Source organism: Martes martes (assembly GCF_963455335.1).
Source record: "Martes martes genome assembly, chromosome: 10".
Classification (NCBI taxonomy): Eukaryota; Metazoa; Chordata; class Mammalia; order Carnivora; family Mustelidae; genus Martes; species Martes martes.
In genome coordinates, this window is record NC_137898.1 from 73,756,380 (window position 1) to 73,773,320 (window position 16,941).

The 16,941-nt window shown below is 36.6% G+C and overlaps 1 protein-coding gene across 1 annotated transcript in view; it reads right to left on the reverse strand.

Moving 5' to 3' along the window:
• NOX4 (NADPH oxidase 4) overlaps positions 1 to 16,941 on the reverse strand; it is a 161,155-nt gene that overhangs the window by 63,043 nt on the left and 81,171 nt on the right. The window contains exon 13 of the mRNA XM_080816132.1: positions 9,379 to 9,439. Coding sequence (XP_080672258.1) covers positions 9,379 to 9,439 — 61 coding nt within the window. The remainder of the gene's footprint in view (positions 1 to 9,378; positions 9,440 to 16,941) is intronic.

Sequence of the window (16,941 nt, forward strand, 5' to 3'; positions counted from 1 at the left end):
AGACCAGACTTCTTAGCAATTCCAAGCTCCTCTGTGACATGGCCTCTGGATACCATCCCAGCTTGGCCTCCCAACATCATTGACATTTCCCTCACATTCCATGATAGTTCATGCCTCTGAGCCATTATGCAAGCTATTTCTTTCCGTGGAATAATCTCCCAGTCTGGACAAGTCCTGTTTACCCTGATGCTGTTGGCCTTAGAAAGCCTCCTAACTCTCCCTCCCAGAAGTATCTACATCCTCCATCTTGGAGAGAACAGCATTACATTTTGTTTATATATTTGACTCCAGCCCCCACTAGGTTGTGAGTGTTGGTGAAGCAGAGGATATGTCTCGTTGCCTGCTTGCTTTACTCCTTCCTCCTTCTGTCCATCCCTTTCTCCCTCCCTCCCTTCCTTCTCTTAACAAATAATTACATTTACCAGGAACAAGCATTTTAATTGACCTTTGACTACAATGGTGAGCTAATAGATTACAACCATAATTATGCTGAGTCTATTGGAGGAAACTCACTACACCAACGATAACACTGAAAATATAGTTACCAACAGAGATAATTATCCATAAGAACAGAAATATCGTAGCATATAAGAAACAACACCTAAAACTGAGGTATCTAGGAGGCTTCTCTGAATGACTCCTGAGCTATGATCTAAACATCCCAGGTACATGTGTGGGTAGGGGTGAGTAGGCTGGTGGAGACTACTGTAAACATATGGATCAGGACAGATATAGGGTGGAAGGAAGCAAGCAAAAGAAGAATGAACCAAAAGGCCAGTGTTGCTGTAGTGCAGAGAAGAAACAGTTGAATCAAGATGAGAGGTTGGTCAGGACCAGAGCAGGGAGGCCCTTCAAGGTCATCATGAAGATTTTCTCTCTTTATCCTAGGAGCAATGGGAAGCTATTCAAGTGACTGAAGCAAGAGAAGTGATTTAATTTGATTCAGCTTTTGAAGCTTCTCTGGCTACAGTACAGAGAATGGGTTGGAGGTGAGAGCTACTGTGAATTCAATCAGAAATAGACCAACAATGGTAAAATCCAACACCACCACCACTCCTGCCTGCACAATAGCTAATCTGAAGAACTGGACATGCCTGGAAAAAACTGACAATTATTCTGAGTTGCCTCACTTGAATTTTGGACCACATGCCTCAGTAGGCTCCTTGGCACATCTCAGAAGCGCTACTATGCTTCACTCATCAATTCACTACTCCTATGAAACCTCCTCCTTCTCCTCAAAATTCAGCACACCTTTCTCCAGCCTCAGTCTCAGTAATAACCCATTTTTTTTCACCAAGAAAACAGAAGGAACCAGGAGAGAAGCCCCATCCCTCCTACTTCAAACCCCTCAATGCATCTGCAGTCATGCTCTGTAATCATCTTCTCTGTGCCCCCTCCCGTTAGGAAGCATGAACCGCCCAGCTGCCTTATCCATGGTCAACTCCTCCACTTGTACACTGAATCCAGTTCTTCTGGAATGCATTAAGAGGCATGTGTGGACCTTGCTTCTGGGATTATGCCCTCTATCGTTCCAGCAATATCAACTCTCTCTTCTCTACTTCATTCTCATTTTTCCCAGAAGTATCTACACATATAATTGCTCAACGAAATATATGTATATGTGTACATATTTTATATTTCTACACATGTATTTGTTATATGTCCTCTTAACTTATATCTGCCCTGTCCCTATATCCTCCTTCCTTCAGCTACTGACTTACTGCTTTATTTCATTTTATATTGAAACTCCTTAGAATTTGCCCAGTGGTGTTTTTGGCAAATATTTAACAGCCAGGTCTTCAGAAACATTTTTTAAATCCATTTTTTATGATGTCTGTCAATTTTTGTGGCATAAATATACTGTGATGATTTAAAGCTATTGAACTTGACCTCATGGAACATAAAGTTAGAAGAGAAGCACTCGATCAAACGAGCTCATAGGAGCTGGTCCCAGCATATCACTGGATTTATCTATATGGACCACCTCTACTTCTCCTACTATGTCTTGGACCTACTTGAGACAGGTTTCTGTTCCCAATACTCCATTAAAAACACATCTCGCAATGTCATTAAATCAGCCCTCAATTTACTCTACTTCTCAGAAGCAGCATTTGTTTCAATTAATCAGTGCCTCTTTTTTTGAAACAATGTTTTGTTCTGTCCAGGATTCAAACTCTCCTGGTTCCCCTCTTATCTCTGTGGCCACTCCACCTTTGTCACCTCTGCTGGACTCTACGTGTTGAAAGGCTCAGAATTCTGTTATACTTCTTCTCTATGTATACAAGTAGCTATTCTTGATAGCACAGTGTCACTTTGGAGGTCCAGCTTTCAGAACTTGGGGAGGCAATCTGGTTCTCATAATAATGATAAGCAGTTACTAAAGTGTGGAGGGTAGGGGTTAGAGACATTCAATATCCTGTAACATCGTGGAGGAGGAGATGCTATGCAACAAGGAATTATCACACTTCCTGTTTGTTTTTCAAGTGACTTTTTGGACATTCATGTAAATGAAAAACTCATTTGTCATAAATGCAAAGTATTTACATGACCTAAATATGTGCTAAAAAAAATCCCAAAATTGCAACCACCTTGCAAACTGCAGTAATATTGTAAACTATTGTGCCTAGAACTTAACCAAAAGAAGTTCACCATTTTGGAAAATCACCCCATAAAGAAAATAGTGCTCATAGTATTTCAATTGTATTGAGATCTTGTATTTAGAACTGTCTTATTCATGATCACTCTATGTGGGCTAAGTCACCTATTTCATTACGACTTCCAGTATAGTCATGTTTGCAAATTTAAATAGGAAATATAAATTATTTACTATAAATTACTTTCTTTTAATAGCTCCTTTATACTAAGGTTAGGATATTATATTGGTTTTTAAAAATAATTTGTGTATATAATATTTGCAAATTTCATTTTAAGAATGTAAAGAGGGCATATGAAATGCTATAAAATGAATGTAAATTGCTATAAAAGGTATATTAATGTAATGACATACAAGCCAAATACATACAAGGTAAATACATAATATATACAATATAAGATATATATAAAGGTATATCAAAATGTATATAAATCTTACATAGATGAGAATTACTATTGTAGCCGATCCTATCCAACTTCTCATCTTTAGATCCAAAATATCATAATTCCCAGGTTTGGATCTCTACCCTAACCTCCAGATTCATACATGCAATAGTCTATTCAACTTTACATTTTGAAAGTCTAAGAGGCATCTCAAATTTAAACTGTACAAAACTGAATCTGAATGCCCACTCTTGTTTCCCTGACATGACACAAAGTTAACTCAATACACAGAGCACTGTCCGTCCACTTACTTACTCTAAATACCTTAGATTATCTCTGATTCCTAACTCTTCTTTTTTGAAATTTTTAACTTTTTTAATGAGTTCATTTATTTATTTGAGGGAGAGAGAGTGGGGAAGGGGCAGAGGGAGAGGATGAGAGAATCTCAAGCACATTCCAACTTAAGTGTGGAGTCCAGCGTGGGTCTCTATCCCACGACCCTAAGAAAATGACCTAAGCAAAATCAAGAGTCGACCCCTTAATTGATTGAGCCACCCAGGCTCCCCATGATTCTTAACTCTTCTTACATCCCACCTCCAATCTGTCAACAATAGCTGTCAGATATACCTTCAGAATCCAACTACTTTTCATGACCCTGTCGCTGTCACCCTATGTGTAACTAGCACTTTCTCTTGTCTGGACAGCAGCAAAGGCTTCTCTTTAAACTCATCTCCTAATTCCCACTCTGGCCCACCCACATCACATTCTCTATAGAGCAGCCAGAGTTACCTTTTTAATATGTGAGTCAGACCCTAATCAAAATCCTCCAGGGATTCTCTACAACATTTAAAATAAAACTGAAGTGTGTAAGTGCCCACCATGTCTGGTCCATGTCTGGTCAGATTTTATTTCCTACAACATTCTCACTCAGTTCATACTCAGTTCCAGCAATACTGCACACCTAACTGGTCCTTGACCACAAACATTTGCCTGCTTCTGGGTTTTTACGCTTCCTCTCATCTTCCCCAGGATTCCTCCGGATTCAGAGCTCTGCTCACAGAAGCTTCACTGTGAACTGGACTGTAATAGTCCAAATCCAACCGACACCAGGAATGGCTACATAATTTAAGTGGAAGGAATTTAATATAGGAAACTAGTGACTTAGGTGAGGGAAGAACCGAAGCTAAAAGACCGCGAAGAAAACCAGAGAATAGAAAGAAGTTACGACCATCATGGGGGCTGATGGAGCACCAGGCTACCAGAACCCATAAATCAGGAATGTATGGCAGGAGATAAAACCACTCCTGAAGCATTATTAAAATAATGATACATTCCCCACCCCAACAAAAAGTCTGATCTGTTTTCTGCCACTCTGAATTCCCACCTTTTCCTCCCTCTCCCTAAACTCAATCATTTAAAACAAATAAATAAATAACCTTGGCCTGACAACAACTAGGTAGGGTGTATTAAAATAAAATGAGTATCATTCAGATGTAGATTTTTAAACCGTGCCTTTTTTCCCAATCACATAAAAATCCAAATCCTCCCATAGCCTACAGGGTCTGACCCCTGCTGACCCTTCAGTCTATTTCCTACGAGTCACCCTTCTTCATCTCTATTCCAGCCCCACTGGCCTCCTTGCTGTTCCTTGAGTATCCAAATATTCCCACTTCAGGGAATTTGCACCCCTTCCTCAGGATTTCTTCCTGAAATCCACCTGACAAACCCTCATCTCCTTGTCCGTGACTAAACACCCCATCTAAAACAGCACTCCCCCCGCTTCATCATTCTTACTTCCTTACCTCTACTTTTCTTTATAGCATTTATCGCTATCTAACGTATTATACCTTGGTTTTTTGTTGTTCTTGTTGTTGTTCTTTACTGAAGATCCCTACTGACTAGAATATAGTCTTTAGGAGAGCAGAGACCTTGTCTGTTTTGACCAAGTCTGTATCTCCAGACACACTACACGACAGTGTCTGGTATCCAGTTGGTGTTTAATAAATATCTAATTATGAGCCAAAATAACAAATAGCTTAAATGTTATCTTCCACAAATATCTAAGCATGACAATTTGGTAGTCAAAGCAGCAGTCACAACAACAAAGAGTATTTCTAGTCATTCCTTTGTAAATGTAGAAATTCGTAATTCATATTTATTATGGGCTTCAGCTAAAGCTTATACTATGTGAACATGCATTATGTAAAACCCAGGTATTTCATATATCCAAGTATGATTTGTGCTGTTCAAAACAGCCAGTTTGCTCAAACCTATTCTGCATCTGCTTTATGAGCATGCCCTCTAAAAAATCGTTGGTATTCAATAGGAGTACTTTTGATTCTTTACTCTTTTTACAGCCACCAAAGCCATTCACAGATACGGATGGTAAAAGGTGGATGCCACAATTTTTCCAAAACATGTTCTCATTATGAAATAATAACATTATTATAATTTGTGTGGCTATAATCTGACTTGTAAAGAGCTCCCCAAAAGAAAGAAAAAAACACTTTAAATGCATTACACATATTCTGTTTTAATCTTTTCATAAACAGCTAGATGAAGTATAATATGTACCTGGCTAATTTGATGACATAGAAATAAAGAGAGAGAGAACTATCAACTCTTTTTTTGGTCTAGTCTTCAACTAAAATTTTATCTATGGTTTCTTGTACTATGAGTATCAGTGTATTATGTATTAAGACAAATTCATGATGTTATATGGCCCTGGTTTCCCACTTTTGATCTTCAAAGTGAACTATATCCTCTGATTATAGGAATATTTTTCATTAGACATTAAATTGATAGAAACTGATAACACAGATTCAAGGAAAATCTATTACAAGATATGTATAATAAGCCCTCATTGCATATTTATCCAGTTGTCAATCCATTAACTATTGAATGGAAAAACGACAAAATTTTTAGAGTAATTTCAATGCGTATAATGCTTTTGTAGTAAAACTTAACTTCTCTAGAGTAAGTTGCTATTTAGACTACTAAAAAAACCAACAGTGTAACATTATCTCAGACATTATTCAATAGTAATGACATCAAATGCACAAAATAACAAAACATTTTGGATAGTTAGAATGATAAGCAAACCAGTAGGCAATCTGTGATCATGTATTTGAAATTGGAAAGTATGGGGGCGCCTGGGTGGCTCAGTCGGTTAAGCGTCTGCCTTCAGCTCACGTCATGATCCCAGGGTCCTGGGATCAAGCCCCACATCGGGCTCCCTGCTCAGCGGGGAGCCTGCTTCTCCCTCTCCCACTGCCTGTTGCTCCCCCTGCTTGTGTTCCCTCTCTCTCTGTCAAATAAATAAATAAAATCTTAAAAAAAAAAAAGAAATTGGAAAGTATGACTGATTCTAGAAAAGCAACAAAAATTAATACTATGATAAATCCACTTGAGTAATTTACTCTATCTGTTTCATCACCATCATTTCAAGGAAAAACCTAAATTGTGTTTGATGTTTGAAGGTTCTTCCAAACTTAACGAGTCTTTCACATACTTAAGGGGTGCAACAAAAGTCCTGGTTAAAATAAAAAGCTAGACAATAAATCTGAAATTTTGAGGCCTACTTGTCCTGAGCTATGCTTAAATTGCTTCTTGGTCACTTTGCTGCTGGGTGTCATTGATTAGTCTTGGAAAGACCATCCATGGGGCAGTCTAAAATTTGTTCTTTTGACCTGCCCAAGGCAGAACATTTCAGGGAAGAAAAAATTTATTTCAGGGAAGAAAAAAAATTTCAGGGAAGAAAAAAATAACTATAAAATATATGTCAGTTTTGAAAATCAAACCTCTGATATTCAACTTTTTTTTTTTTTTGATATTCAACTTTTAAACACCGTTTTGGTATTTACTACCCCTGTTGCTCTTAACACTAAGTTTTAATTATTTTAAAACAAAACCCAATTATCTTAATGTTCCCAGTTTTCCTTCCATAATTATAATTCCATTGTTTTAAGACAGTTAAACCTTTTTTTGAACTAAAGTGCCAGATATTATTTAGTGCAGAATTATTTAGGGGTTTTATGCATGAACGCTTAACACTTTTTTCCAAGTCAACAAATATTTAGAGTCAACAACCCAGAAGGTTTATTAATTGAAAAGCATCTGACTGGAACTGAACTCTAAATAGAATGATCTTATTTCTCCCTCAAAAAAGGAGGAAAAAATTAAAACTATAAGGTGTCCCTAATAGAAAAGATTGAAATAAATGATGAGGTAATCATTTATTTTAATGAGCTACTGACAATAGAAAATAACTTTATGAAGAAACTTAGTAACAATAGCTAGTAATAATCCATCATGAAGTTTCTCCTTATCATGATGAATTAAATTATATCTTCATTGTACTTTTTCTCTTCAGATACAGAATTTTTTCAATGACCATTCATTACTGAAGTTAATTTTCATTTCACTGAGATTCTTAGCAAAGAACTTTACTTGTTCTTTACTTGCCGAATAGTGCAAAACAACTCTGATTATATCAGCTAGTTCTGGGGTTATCATGAGAATTACTATTTTCCTGCTACACCAGTGTTTTTCTAACAAGGGGCTACCATGATCTCTTTCGATGCAATCAGATAAACTAGACATATTGAAGCCTGATTTTTCATAATTCTGAATGGGTCATTACTGCTCAAAGATCTTTTGATTAATCTCATTGTTTGCTCATTAAATACTATTTTTTTCTCCATTTTCATCAAGTCTCCAATTCTAAGCTGGTTGTCCTTTCTATTGATAAAGAATTTATACACTATTATTTTTAACTGTCTGATGTAAGCTCTTCAAATGTCCTTCTTTGTAAAATACCTCCTTCTTATTAAACAATATCTTGCCCTTTCCTAATTATTACAAAAATTAGTCCCCCCTTCCAGTGCTAACTTCTCAAACCTGCCAGCAAATCCATTCCTTCTAGTCCTCTTTCCATTCCCACTCCTCCACTGAACTCTTCTCCTCTGCCTTCCAGTACCAGTAGATTCTAATCTATCCAACTAACAAATTATTAATGCTATTATTGTTACAATGATCCAAATCTCTAAAAAGTTCTCTAGCATCTCTAAGTAATTTTATTATCATGTCAAGGCATTCACGATCTTCACTGTGGTAACCCCAAATATCTTTTTCATAGTACTCCCAAGAATGAAGTCTTTGCTTCTGCTAGGCTGACTGACTCACCTTTCTCAGATATGGTTTACATATTACCTTCCCTGATTTTTGACGATGCTGTGAATTTTACTAAAATGACCTGCTTTCTTCTTCATAGGCCTGATTTTCAAGGTTCAGCTCAAATTCCCTCTTCTCCGTGAAGCTCTTCGTATAACCCTAGACTATTCTAAATCTACCTTTTTCGGATTCCCTCCTCCTAGTTTAGCACTCAATTAGAAAATACTTTTATTTACACTTGCATTCATGTCTATACTGCATTCTTTCTTTTGAGCAGCAAACTAAGCAACTAGCCAACAAGCTAACACTTATTGAGCACTCACTTGTTAGTCACTGCATTGGACCAGGGGAATAGAGAATGAACAATATTTCATTTATTTATTCAGAACTCTTAATACAATGCATGTCACACATAATATAAAAGTTTTTATTGAATAAATGAGTAACACATCACTAATAGATTTGCTATGAAAAATGACCACTATTCCAGGGGCACCTGGGGGTGGCTCAGTGGGTTAAAAGCCTCTGCTTTCGGCTTAGGTCATGATCCCAGGGTCCTGGGATCGAGCCCCACATCAGGCTCTCTGCTCCATGGAAAACCTGTTTCCTCATCTCTCTCCCTGTGTGCCTCTCTTGCCTACTTGTAATCTCTGTCTGTCAAATAAATAAATCAAATCTTTAAAAAAAAAAAAATGACCACTCTTCCAAAGATGCCGTGGGGTTGTTATATTATGCACATAGGTAATACCGCAAAAAGGTCATGCAAGAACTGGAAGATTTAAATCTCAATAGAAATCCCAATCCCAGGTGTTGATTATTTTGAGAGTAAAATCAACTACTTATTTTAAAATCATTTTTTCTAAAAAACACATTTCATTCTTCCCACTATTGCCAGTGCATTTGACAAGTAGGCAGAAACTAATGATTTATAAACACAGCAAACAATACATTAACAATTATTGATATCCAAGGTATTTGAATTCTAAAATTGCATCCTACAAGAAGAAAATATGACTATCAAAACTGTATATGCAAAGAAAGAAAACTACAGCTTGAGAACATATATACATTTCTATATATGCTAGTAGTCCTACCACTTAAACACATGCAAACTATTGTATGACCCATTATTTTCAAAGCATGTACCTTAAAACTCTGTGTTCCACATACCTGTCCAGTCTCCTACTATTTTAAGGTGGACCCCAAATGTTGCTTTGGTTTCAGTAGGACACTAAAACAAACAAACAAACAAACAAACAAAAACCACTGGAATCAATTCTGAGTAATAGTTAAGTATTATCAAACTATGATTTAATAACAATTTTCATTCTCATAGCAAGTCCTCCAAATCAATAGCAAATAGAAAGGAATGAACTAAAAATCGATATAGATCCTCATTAGTGGAAGAAAAAAGCAACTTTGACCAGTCAATAATACAATATACATTTCTCTAAAAGCCCATAGGTATCTATATAAAAAAAGACATATAGTCTAAAATTGTTAGTATATCACATTTAACAACAAATATTGCCAAAATGCCTTCTGAATCAAAATATTTAAGAGGGCACAGCTTTTAACCACAAAGGAAGAAATGGAGACTAATGATTTTAATGTCTTTTTCACTCCAGATATTATTATGCACTTCACATCTTAACAAGTTCCAGGAATAAAGAAAAAAAAACAACAACAAACATTTCCCAAAGTGACCTGAATTTTCCATGTCCGACAAGGAAACTCCTACTAAAAGAGTTCTATTTCATTCCCTCCCTTAATTCTCAGAAGAAATAATCTGGAGTGAACTGGCAAGAGTACCTGGGAGGGAATGAGTATGGTTATGGAAGTAAGAAAAGCATCCACAGCCCCATGTTTATGAAATGTAGAAAACACCCACATCACTGAAATGAGAGAATAATTTTGGCTCACAATAAAGAAATGCAGAATGTCCTTTTATTTTTCAGAACTCTAATCTCTCATCCATAATCATCAGATTCGAACCTTGTGAAAAGTAAGTTTTTTCATAACTCATTTGGTAGCACTATCTCACTTGAGTTTATGGGAGGGTAATGATGGGAGGCTAACACCTTTGTATAAAAATTCATACAGAAGTGTTTTCTATAGAAGTATTCATTTGTTCGGGCACCTGAGTGGCTCAGTAGGTTAAGCATCTGCCTTTGGCTCATGTCATGATCTCAGGGTCCTGGGATTGAGCCCAGCATTATACACCTTGCTCAGATTTTACTTAAAAATAAAATCTTAAAAAATAGTATCTGTTTGTGTAAGAATGTTACCCCATATCCTGCTAGAGATCTTATGTAACATATGAAATACACATACCTTTTAAAATCCACAAAATTTTGAACTCTGAAAACACGTCTAATCTAAGGGTTAAGGACAAGAACTTTATACACATTATTATTTTAACTATATGATAAAAGTTCTTTCAACTGTCCTACTTCCTAAAACATCCCTTTCTCATCACACAATATCTTGTCCTTTCCTGATTTTTACAGAAATTAGCACCCCCCTTCCCATTGCTAACTTCTCAAACCTGTAACTACCAAAGTTTTACTGAGTACAATTTACCAAGGGCAATGGCAATTACTTTATTTCCAAAATCTCACAACAACCCCTGTCTTTCATGGTAAGGGAAACTGAATAATTGAGACTGAAAAATTATGAACTTGTCCAAGATCATACAACTAGTAAGAAGATGAGACAGAGTTTGGATCCAAGTCTGACTACATAGTTCTGAACTATGGCAAATCACTGTTCCCACTAAGGCAAACATGGAAAATGGGTAAGGGTTGCATGAGAAATCAAATGGAGTAGGAGGAAGAAAAGTTATTTGTTGAGGATTACTAGAATCGACATACAACAATAAGAATTAAGGGGAAACATGAGCTGAAGTCCTATGTGGTCCTGGGGGCTCTGTGATGGAGAATGGGTTGCATAAAGCAAGTCTAAGATCCTTGAGCTCACTGTGTCCACCAATTAGTGTAGGTCAAACTGGGATGCTGTAAGAAGAGGAAATAAGAGGAAAAGAAGACACCATGGAGAAATGTAAAGAACTCACAGTCAAACAAGAAAGGCAGCTTGGAAACCAGAGGGAACATGAAAATCAAAACACAGATATTGCTCACTTCACCACAAATCATAAACATACTAAAAATAAATGATCTGATAAAGGTTCAGGGCTGGGAATTGATGTGACCTGGAATTTCCAAACTACTCTTTTGCAATCAATGTTTCTAATGGAATCATTACCGTATGATAAAACTACTAAACGAAGTAAAAAAATATATATAAATATGATATTATTTAAATATTATTTGTACTATAAAAAGTGCTATTTCATTTATAATGGTGACACTAATATTTCTCTCATTTGCATTCCAAGATCATTAAGTTTTGTTAACTAGTATATCTTAAAAATTATACCATTAGTAAGATGGTGTGATGCGTAAAAACCACCCATCATTTTCAATCTATACTATTTAATGCTGGCCAGAGCCTCTATGCAGTAAAATTTGTGGCTTATAGAAAGCAAGAACCCCAACAGAGTTCCAAGCTACCAATCTGTGTGTCCATGCATCACCTGATGTTTCCCTCGTTGTGAACTAACCCTCGAATTATAAAAAGAAGATCTAAGCCAAGAAGGTATCAGAATAGAGAGGGAAAAGTTAGCCTTGAGATGCCTGAGTGTGCATCTGGCTTGATATAATCTCATATTCTAAAGGAAAACATATCTTCCCAAATATTCATATCTCTAGCCCATTCTTTCAGTGCAAACATTGTAAAAGATGCTCAGATGTGATAACATCCCCTCCAGTCCTGTAGGAGCCTACAAACCTCCACCTTGTGAGGCTTGGCCAAATGTATCAGTATAGTTTTTAACGCTGATCTGATTGTGAATAGATAAAACATAGTAGTGTTTCCCTCAAACTCTGGGTATAATACCTTTATAAGTACTGATACTTTCTCAAACTAACTGGAGAATTAAAAATAGAATTAAAATAGTCTTGCCCAATCATATTGCTTCAAATTTGAAGGGGTCCTGCCAGGGTAAAACATAGAACAGTTTCAGCATGTGTGGTTTGAAACAATGACTGAAGATCTTAGAATCACGTTCTAGTAGCTTTGCACAAAAACTGTTCAGATAGGGGCGCCTGGGTGGCTCAGTGGGTTGAGGCCTCTGCCTTCGGCTCAGGTCATGGTCTCAGGGTCCTGGGATCAAGCCCCACATCGGGCTCTCTGCCCAGCATGGAGCTTGCTTCCTCCTCTCTTTCTCCCTGCCTCTCTGCCTACTTGTGATCTCTGTCAAAATAAATAAATAAATAAAATTTTAAAAAAGATGTTCAGATTCACTAATATTGCTTAAAACATAGTGTAGTGATTCTTTAATGCTTCCTCTTATCTTTTAATTTTTTTAAATTTTTTAAAGTTTTTATTCAAATTTCAGTTAGTTAACATACAGTGTGATATTAGTTTCAGGTATACAATACAGTGATTCAGTGCTTCCATACATCAGCCGGTGCTCATCACAAGTGCCCATCTTAATCCCCATCACCTGTTCCCCCTTCTCCCCCTCCCACCTCCCCTCTGGTAACCATCAGTTTGTTCTCTATAGTTAAGAGTCTGTTTCTTGGTTTCTCTCTCTTTTTTCCCTTTGCTTGTTTGTTTTGTGAAATCATATGATGCTTGTCTTTCTCTGATTGACTTATTTTGCTTAGCGTAATACTCTCTAGGTCCATCTACATCATTGCAAATGACAAGATTTCATTCTTTTTTATGGCTGAATAATATTTCTGTGTGTGTGTGTGTGTGTGTGTGTGTGTATGTGTATGTACGTACAGCAACAGGCAAAAGAATGAAACCAGACCAAGACCACTTTCTTAGACCACACACAAAAATAAATTCAAAATGGATGAAAGACCTAAATGTGAGACAGGAAACCATTGAAATCCTAGAGAACACAGACCTTTTTGACATCGGCCACAGCAACTTCTTTCCAGATATGTCTCCTCACTATCTTTTTAATAGTGCTTAAAAAACTTCTCAAAGAGAAGAAATGGTAAAGTATAGATATCTATGGCTATCTACTTCTCCCCGAACATTAATAAGTAAATACACTTACGACAAGTTTTCAGTTTTAAAAGTTTCAGGATAATATGTGTACTTAAGCCTATATTATTAAAATAAAAACAGATAGGATTTTTTTTTCTATACAGAGAAATAAGCTGAAGAGAATACATAGTATGGCATTAGGAATATTAACTACTGGGATGCAAAACTGAAGACAGAAAATGAGAACTCGTTTTGTATACATCTCTTTTTAAAATTTATTATTAGCCTTTGTAATGTTTATAATCTTAAATATTTTAAAGACCTAATTTAAAATGTAAGCAAGTCTCAATTTAGTCTCACTTAAGTTTCCTACATGAAGAAAAAGAGTACGGATCATGCTGACCATAATATATGCACCAAAATATACATCACCCAGTTTAAGGATAAGAAAATAAAGTGACCAAATTTGTATGAGAGAACAGATCTGGAGGAATTTCTATTTTGATATCCTTGAGTAAAAATGTTTTCCTTCCAATTATTTGTTCAATATGGCACTGAGTTTTTAAAGTGCTCAAATGACTAATGATTTTATAACAGTCCCACAGAAATATAGACAGATATTACATAATCATCTTACATTTGAGAACTAAATGTAAAAATGATGTCACTGCACAATGATTTATTCAACATGGAAAAAGAAAGTTCAAAGCCACAATGTGCTTGTTTTTAAATCAACATCCTGCAATAATAAATAAAAATGATTCTAAAGTAGATGGTACTTTATTAAACACTCTATTTTCAATATAACAAATTTGTTAAGCCACAGAAAATGATCACAGAATATGAGTCTTTAATTATTATTGTCAGGTCTTATTTTTAACCCCTTCTTCCAAAGCTCTAGCTTCTATGCCTGCTGCATGTTTCCACCTGAAATTCACTCTAAATGTTTTATGTTTAAAATTCTCAATATCTTACTTCTCAAATTGTCCTCTCTTTCTGATTCTCTTATGTCTGGACATAAAACTTAGGCCCTTATCAGGACAGAAGCTCAAACCTCAGAGGAATATTATATATATTTCTTCCTGCCAGCATGCAATCAACTTTCGAGTCCTCTAAAATAATCTTACCAAAGAAAATGTCTGATTACAGCCATCTCCTATTGATTAACCTTTTGTGTCCACCTAAGGAAAAACACCCCCTTCTTTCCTAGGGTCTATACCAAAAACACCTGTTCCAAATTCTTTCCAACTTTATATTCCTTATTCCTCCTTGACCACTCTAATCCACCTAAGCCAATATGGATCAGCTAATACATTTCCCTGGTCTCTCACTTTCCCACTTATTAGTCTACTCATTTAGAATGACTCCATTCCCATTTATCATATTGTACCCTAGCAATTCTTTAAGACCCATCTTAAATGCCACCACTTTGATAAACAAATCCTAAATTTCCCTGCCATGAAATTCCTCACTTCCTTGACCCCCTAAATTATTTCACTTTTGTACCCTTTATTATGGTCAACTTCCTTCATTTTATAAAATTTCTCTCTGCATTTTACAATGTCTTGAGGTCAAGAAATATTTCTAAGTCAGTACTGTATAATCCATAGCACCTTACCTACAGCAGGTATGCATTCAAATATCAGTTCAGTAAAATATTGGAGAATTAACCTGAGAATGAATAAGGACTTCAACAATGGGCAATTCTTCTATAATTTATTCATACATTCAAACATGAATCCAAAGTGTTCCAGAGACTATACTAGGAGCTCATGCAATTTCACAAATGAGGATTGTTCTAAAAGTAAGAGAAGAGATAATGAGCCAGGAACACAGAACCCATCACAATTAATGCAACATCACGACTCTAAACATTTTGACAAATACAATATTTTAATGTCTATTTGTTTCCTTGAAGAAAAAAATTAGTGTTTACTTGTATATTTGCATGAAAAAATAGATTCCATCTTAAACAGAAAGATCCTGGAAGAGTATATAAATGAAATGTTTATGAACTGTGAAGGAAAGTACATATTTATCTCAACTCCCTCAAAAAAACAAAACACTAAAATGATGGTTTAGGCATAAAAAAACACAAACTAAAACAGCAAAGATGACATGGGGTATATCAACAATGGAGAGGTGTCAACAAAATTTGGCATGGTGAAATGTAATGGTGTTTGGGAAACTGATAGAAAGAAACATATGAAGCTTAAATTCCACTATTTTCATAAGGGGGATCACCTTGAGAAGCAAGCCCATCTTTCCCTCACAACAGACCTTAGAGGCAATAGAAGGAACCTGGAGTTCAGCTTATGATTGAAAAAAAAAAAGAAAGAAAAAGAAGACTTATGTTCACATCTGTATATGGGATAATCTGACCCCCAGAATCATCTGACCCCAAGCACAAGCCAGGCAACTCCTCCTCCCCAAACCCAAAGACAAATAGAGGTGGGCCAGAAGGGGTTCTAGGTGTAGGAGTAACCTGTACAGTGAAAAGGAGGGCTGTGATTATTGAGATCAGTGACTTCGCTGATTGGCCCCGCAAATATTTAATGAAAGCCCACTAAATGCCGTCTCAAATTTACATTCCAAAACTGAGCTCTACAAACACTCATCAGGACTTGCTCTCCCCATGGCCTTCCCTTGTTCAATGAGGTCCCAGTTGCTCAGACCAAATACCTGGGAGATAACCTTGACTCTTCTATTGCACATTCCATACCCAGGCTATTAGCAAATCCTGTTAGCGCTCACTTAAAATGTACTCTGAATCTGACCACTTCTCACCGGCTCCACTGCCACCATCCTGGTCCAAGCCATCATCATACCTCAGATGGATGCCCAACTGGATGCCCTTCTACATGGTCTCCCTCCTTCCGCTCATTTCCATTCACTGAATCTTAACACAGCCGCAAGAGTAACCCCTATTAAAAGTAAATCAGATCATGCCATTTCTCTACTCAGAAGCCTCCAGTGGCCCCTCCACACTCAAAGTAGAATCCAGAGTCTTCACAATATTCTATAAACTTCATATGATCTGACCCCTCATGACTTTTCCAGTATCTCCTACCATCCTCCCTTTTCCTTAGTGTATTCCAGCCACACTGACCTCCCCTCTCCCGTTCACACACATTGACACACACACATTTATACAGATGCAAATCAATAGCCGTTAGGTATAACTCAGGGTGAAAACCGGCCAGTTTTAATAGAGAAATGACATGATCTGATTTTCATTTTAAAATCATCACTCTGGCTGCTTGTTAAGAATAAATGTAGGTGAACAAGGGCAGAGAGAGGGAGATGAATTAGCCGGTTATCCAGATGGTGGTAGACTGGACCAGGGGCCACTGTGGAAATGGTGGACAAGTTTTGAAGGCAGAGCAAAGGAAATGTGTGGACAGATTATTGACTATATTTTTAAAATGATAAAAATCAAGATTAATATATAGGTTTTGAGCCTGAGCAACCTGAATAATGGAGTTGGCATTAACTGAGGTGGGGAAGTCTGTGAATGAAATAGATTTGAGAGGTTGAAGGTTGGGAGTTCAGTTTTAGACATGCAAGGTTGTCCTTTAGACGTCCAAGTGGAAGTTTCTGGCAGACAACTGGATACATGAGCTTGAATTTTAGTGTTGGAGGCAGGGCTGGAAATACACATTTGGGAGA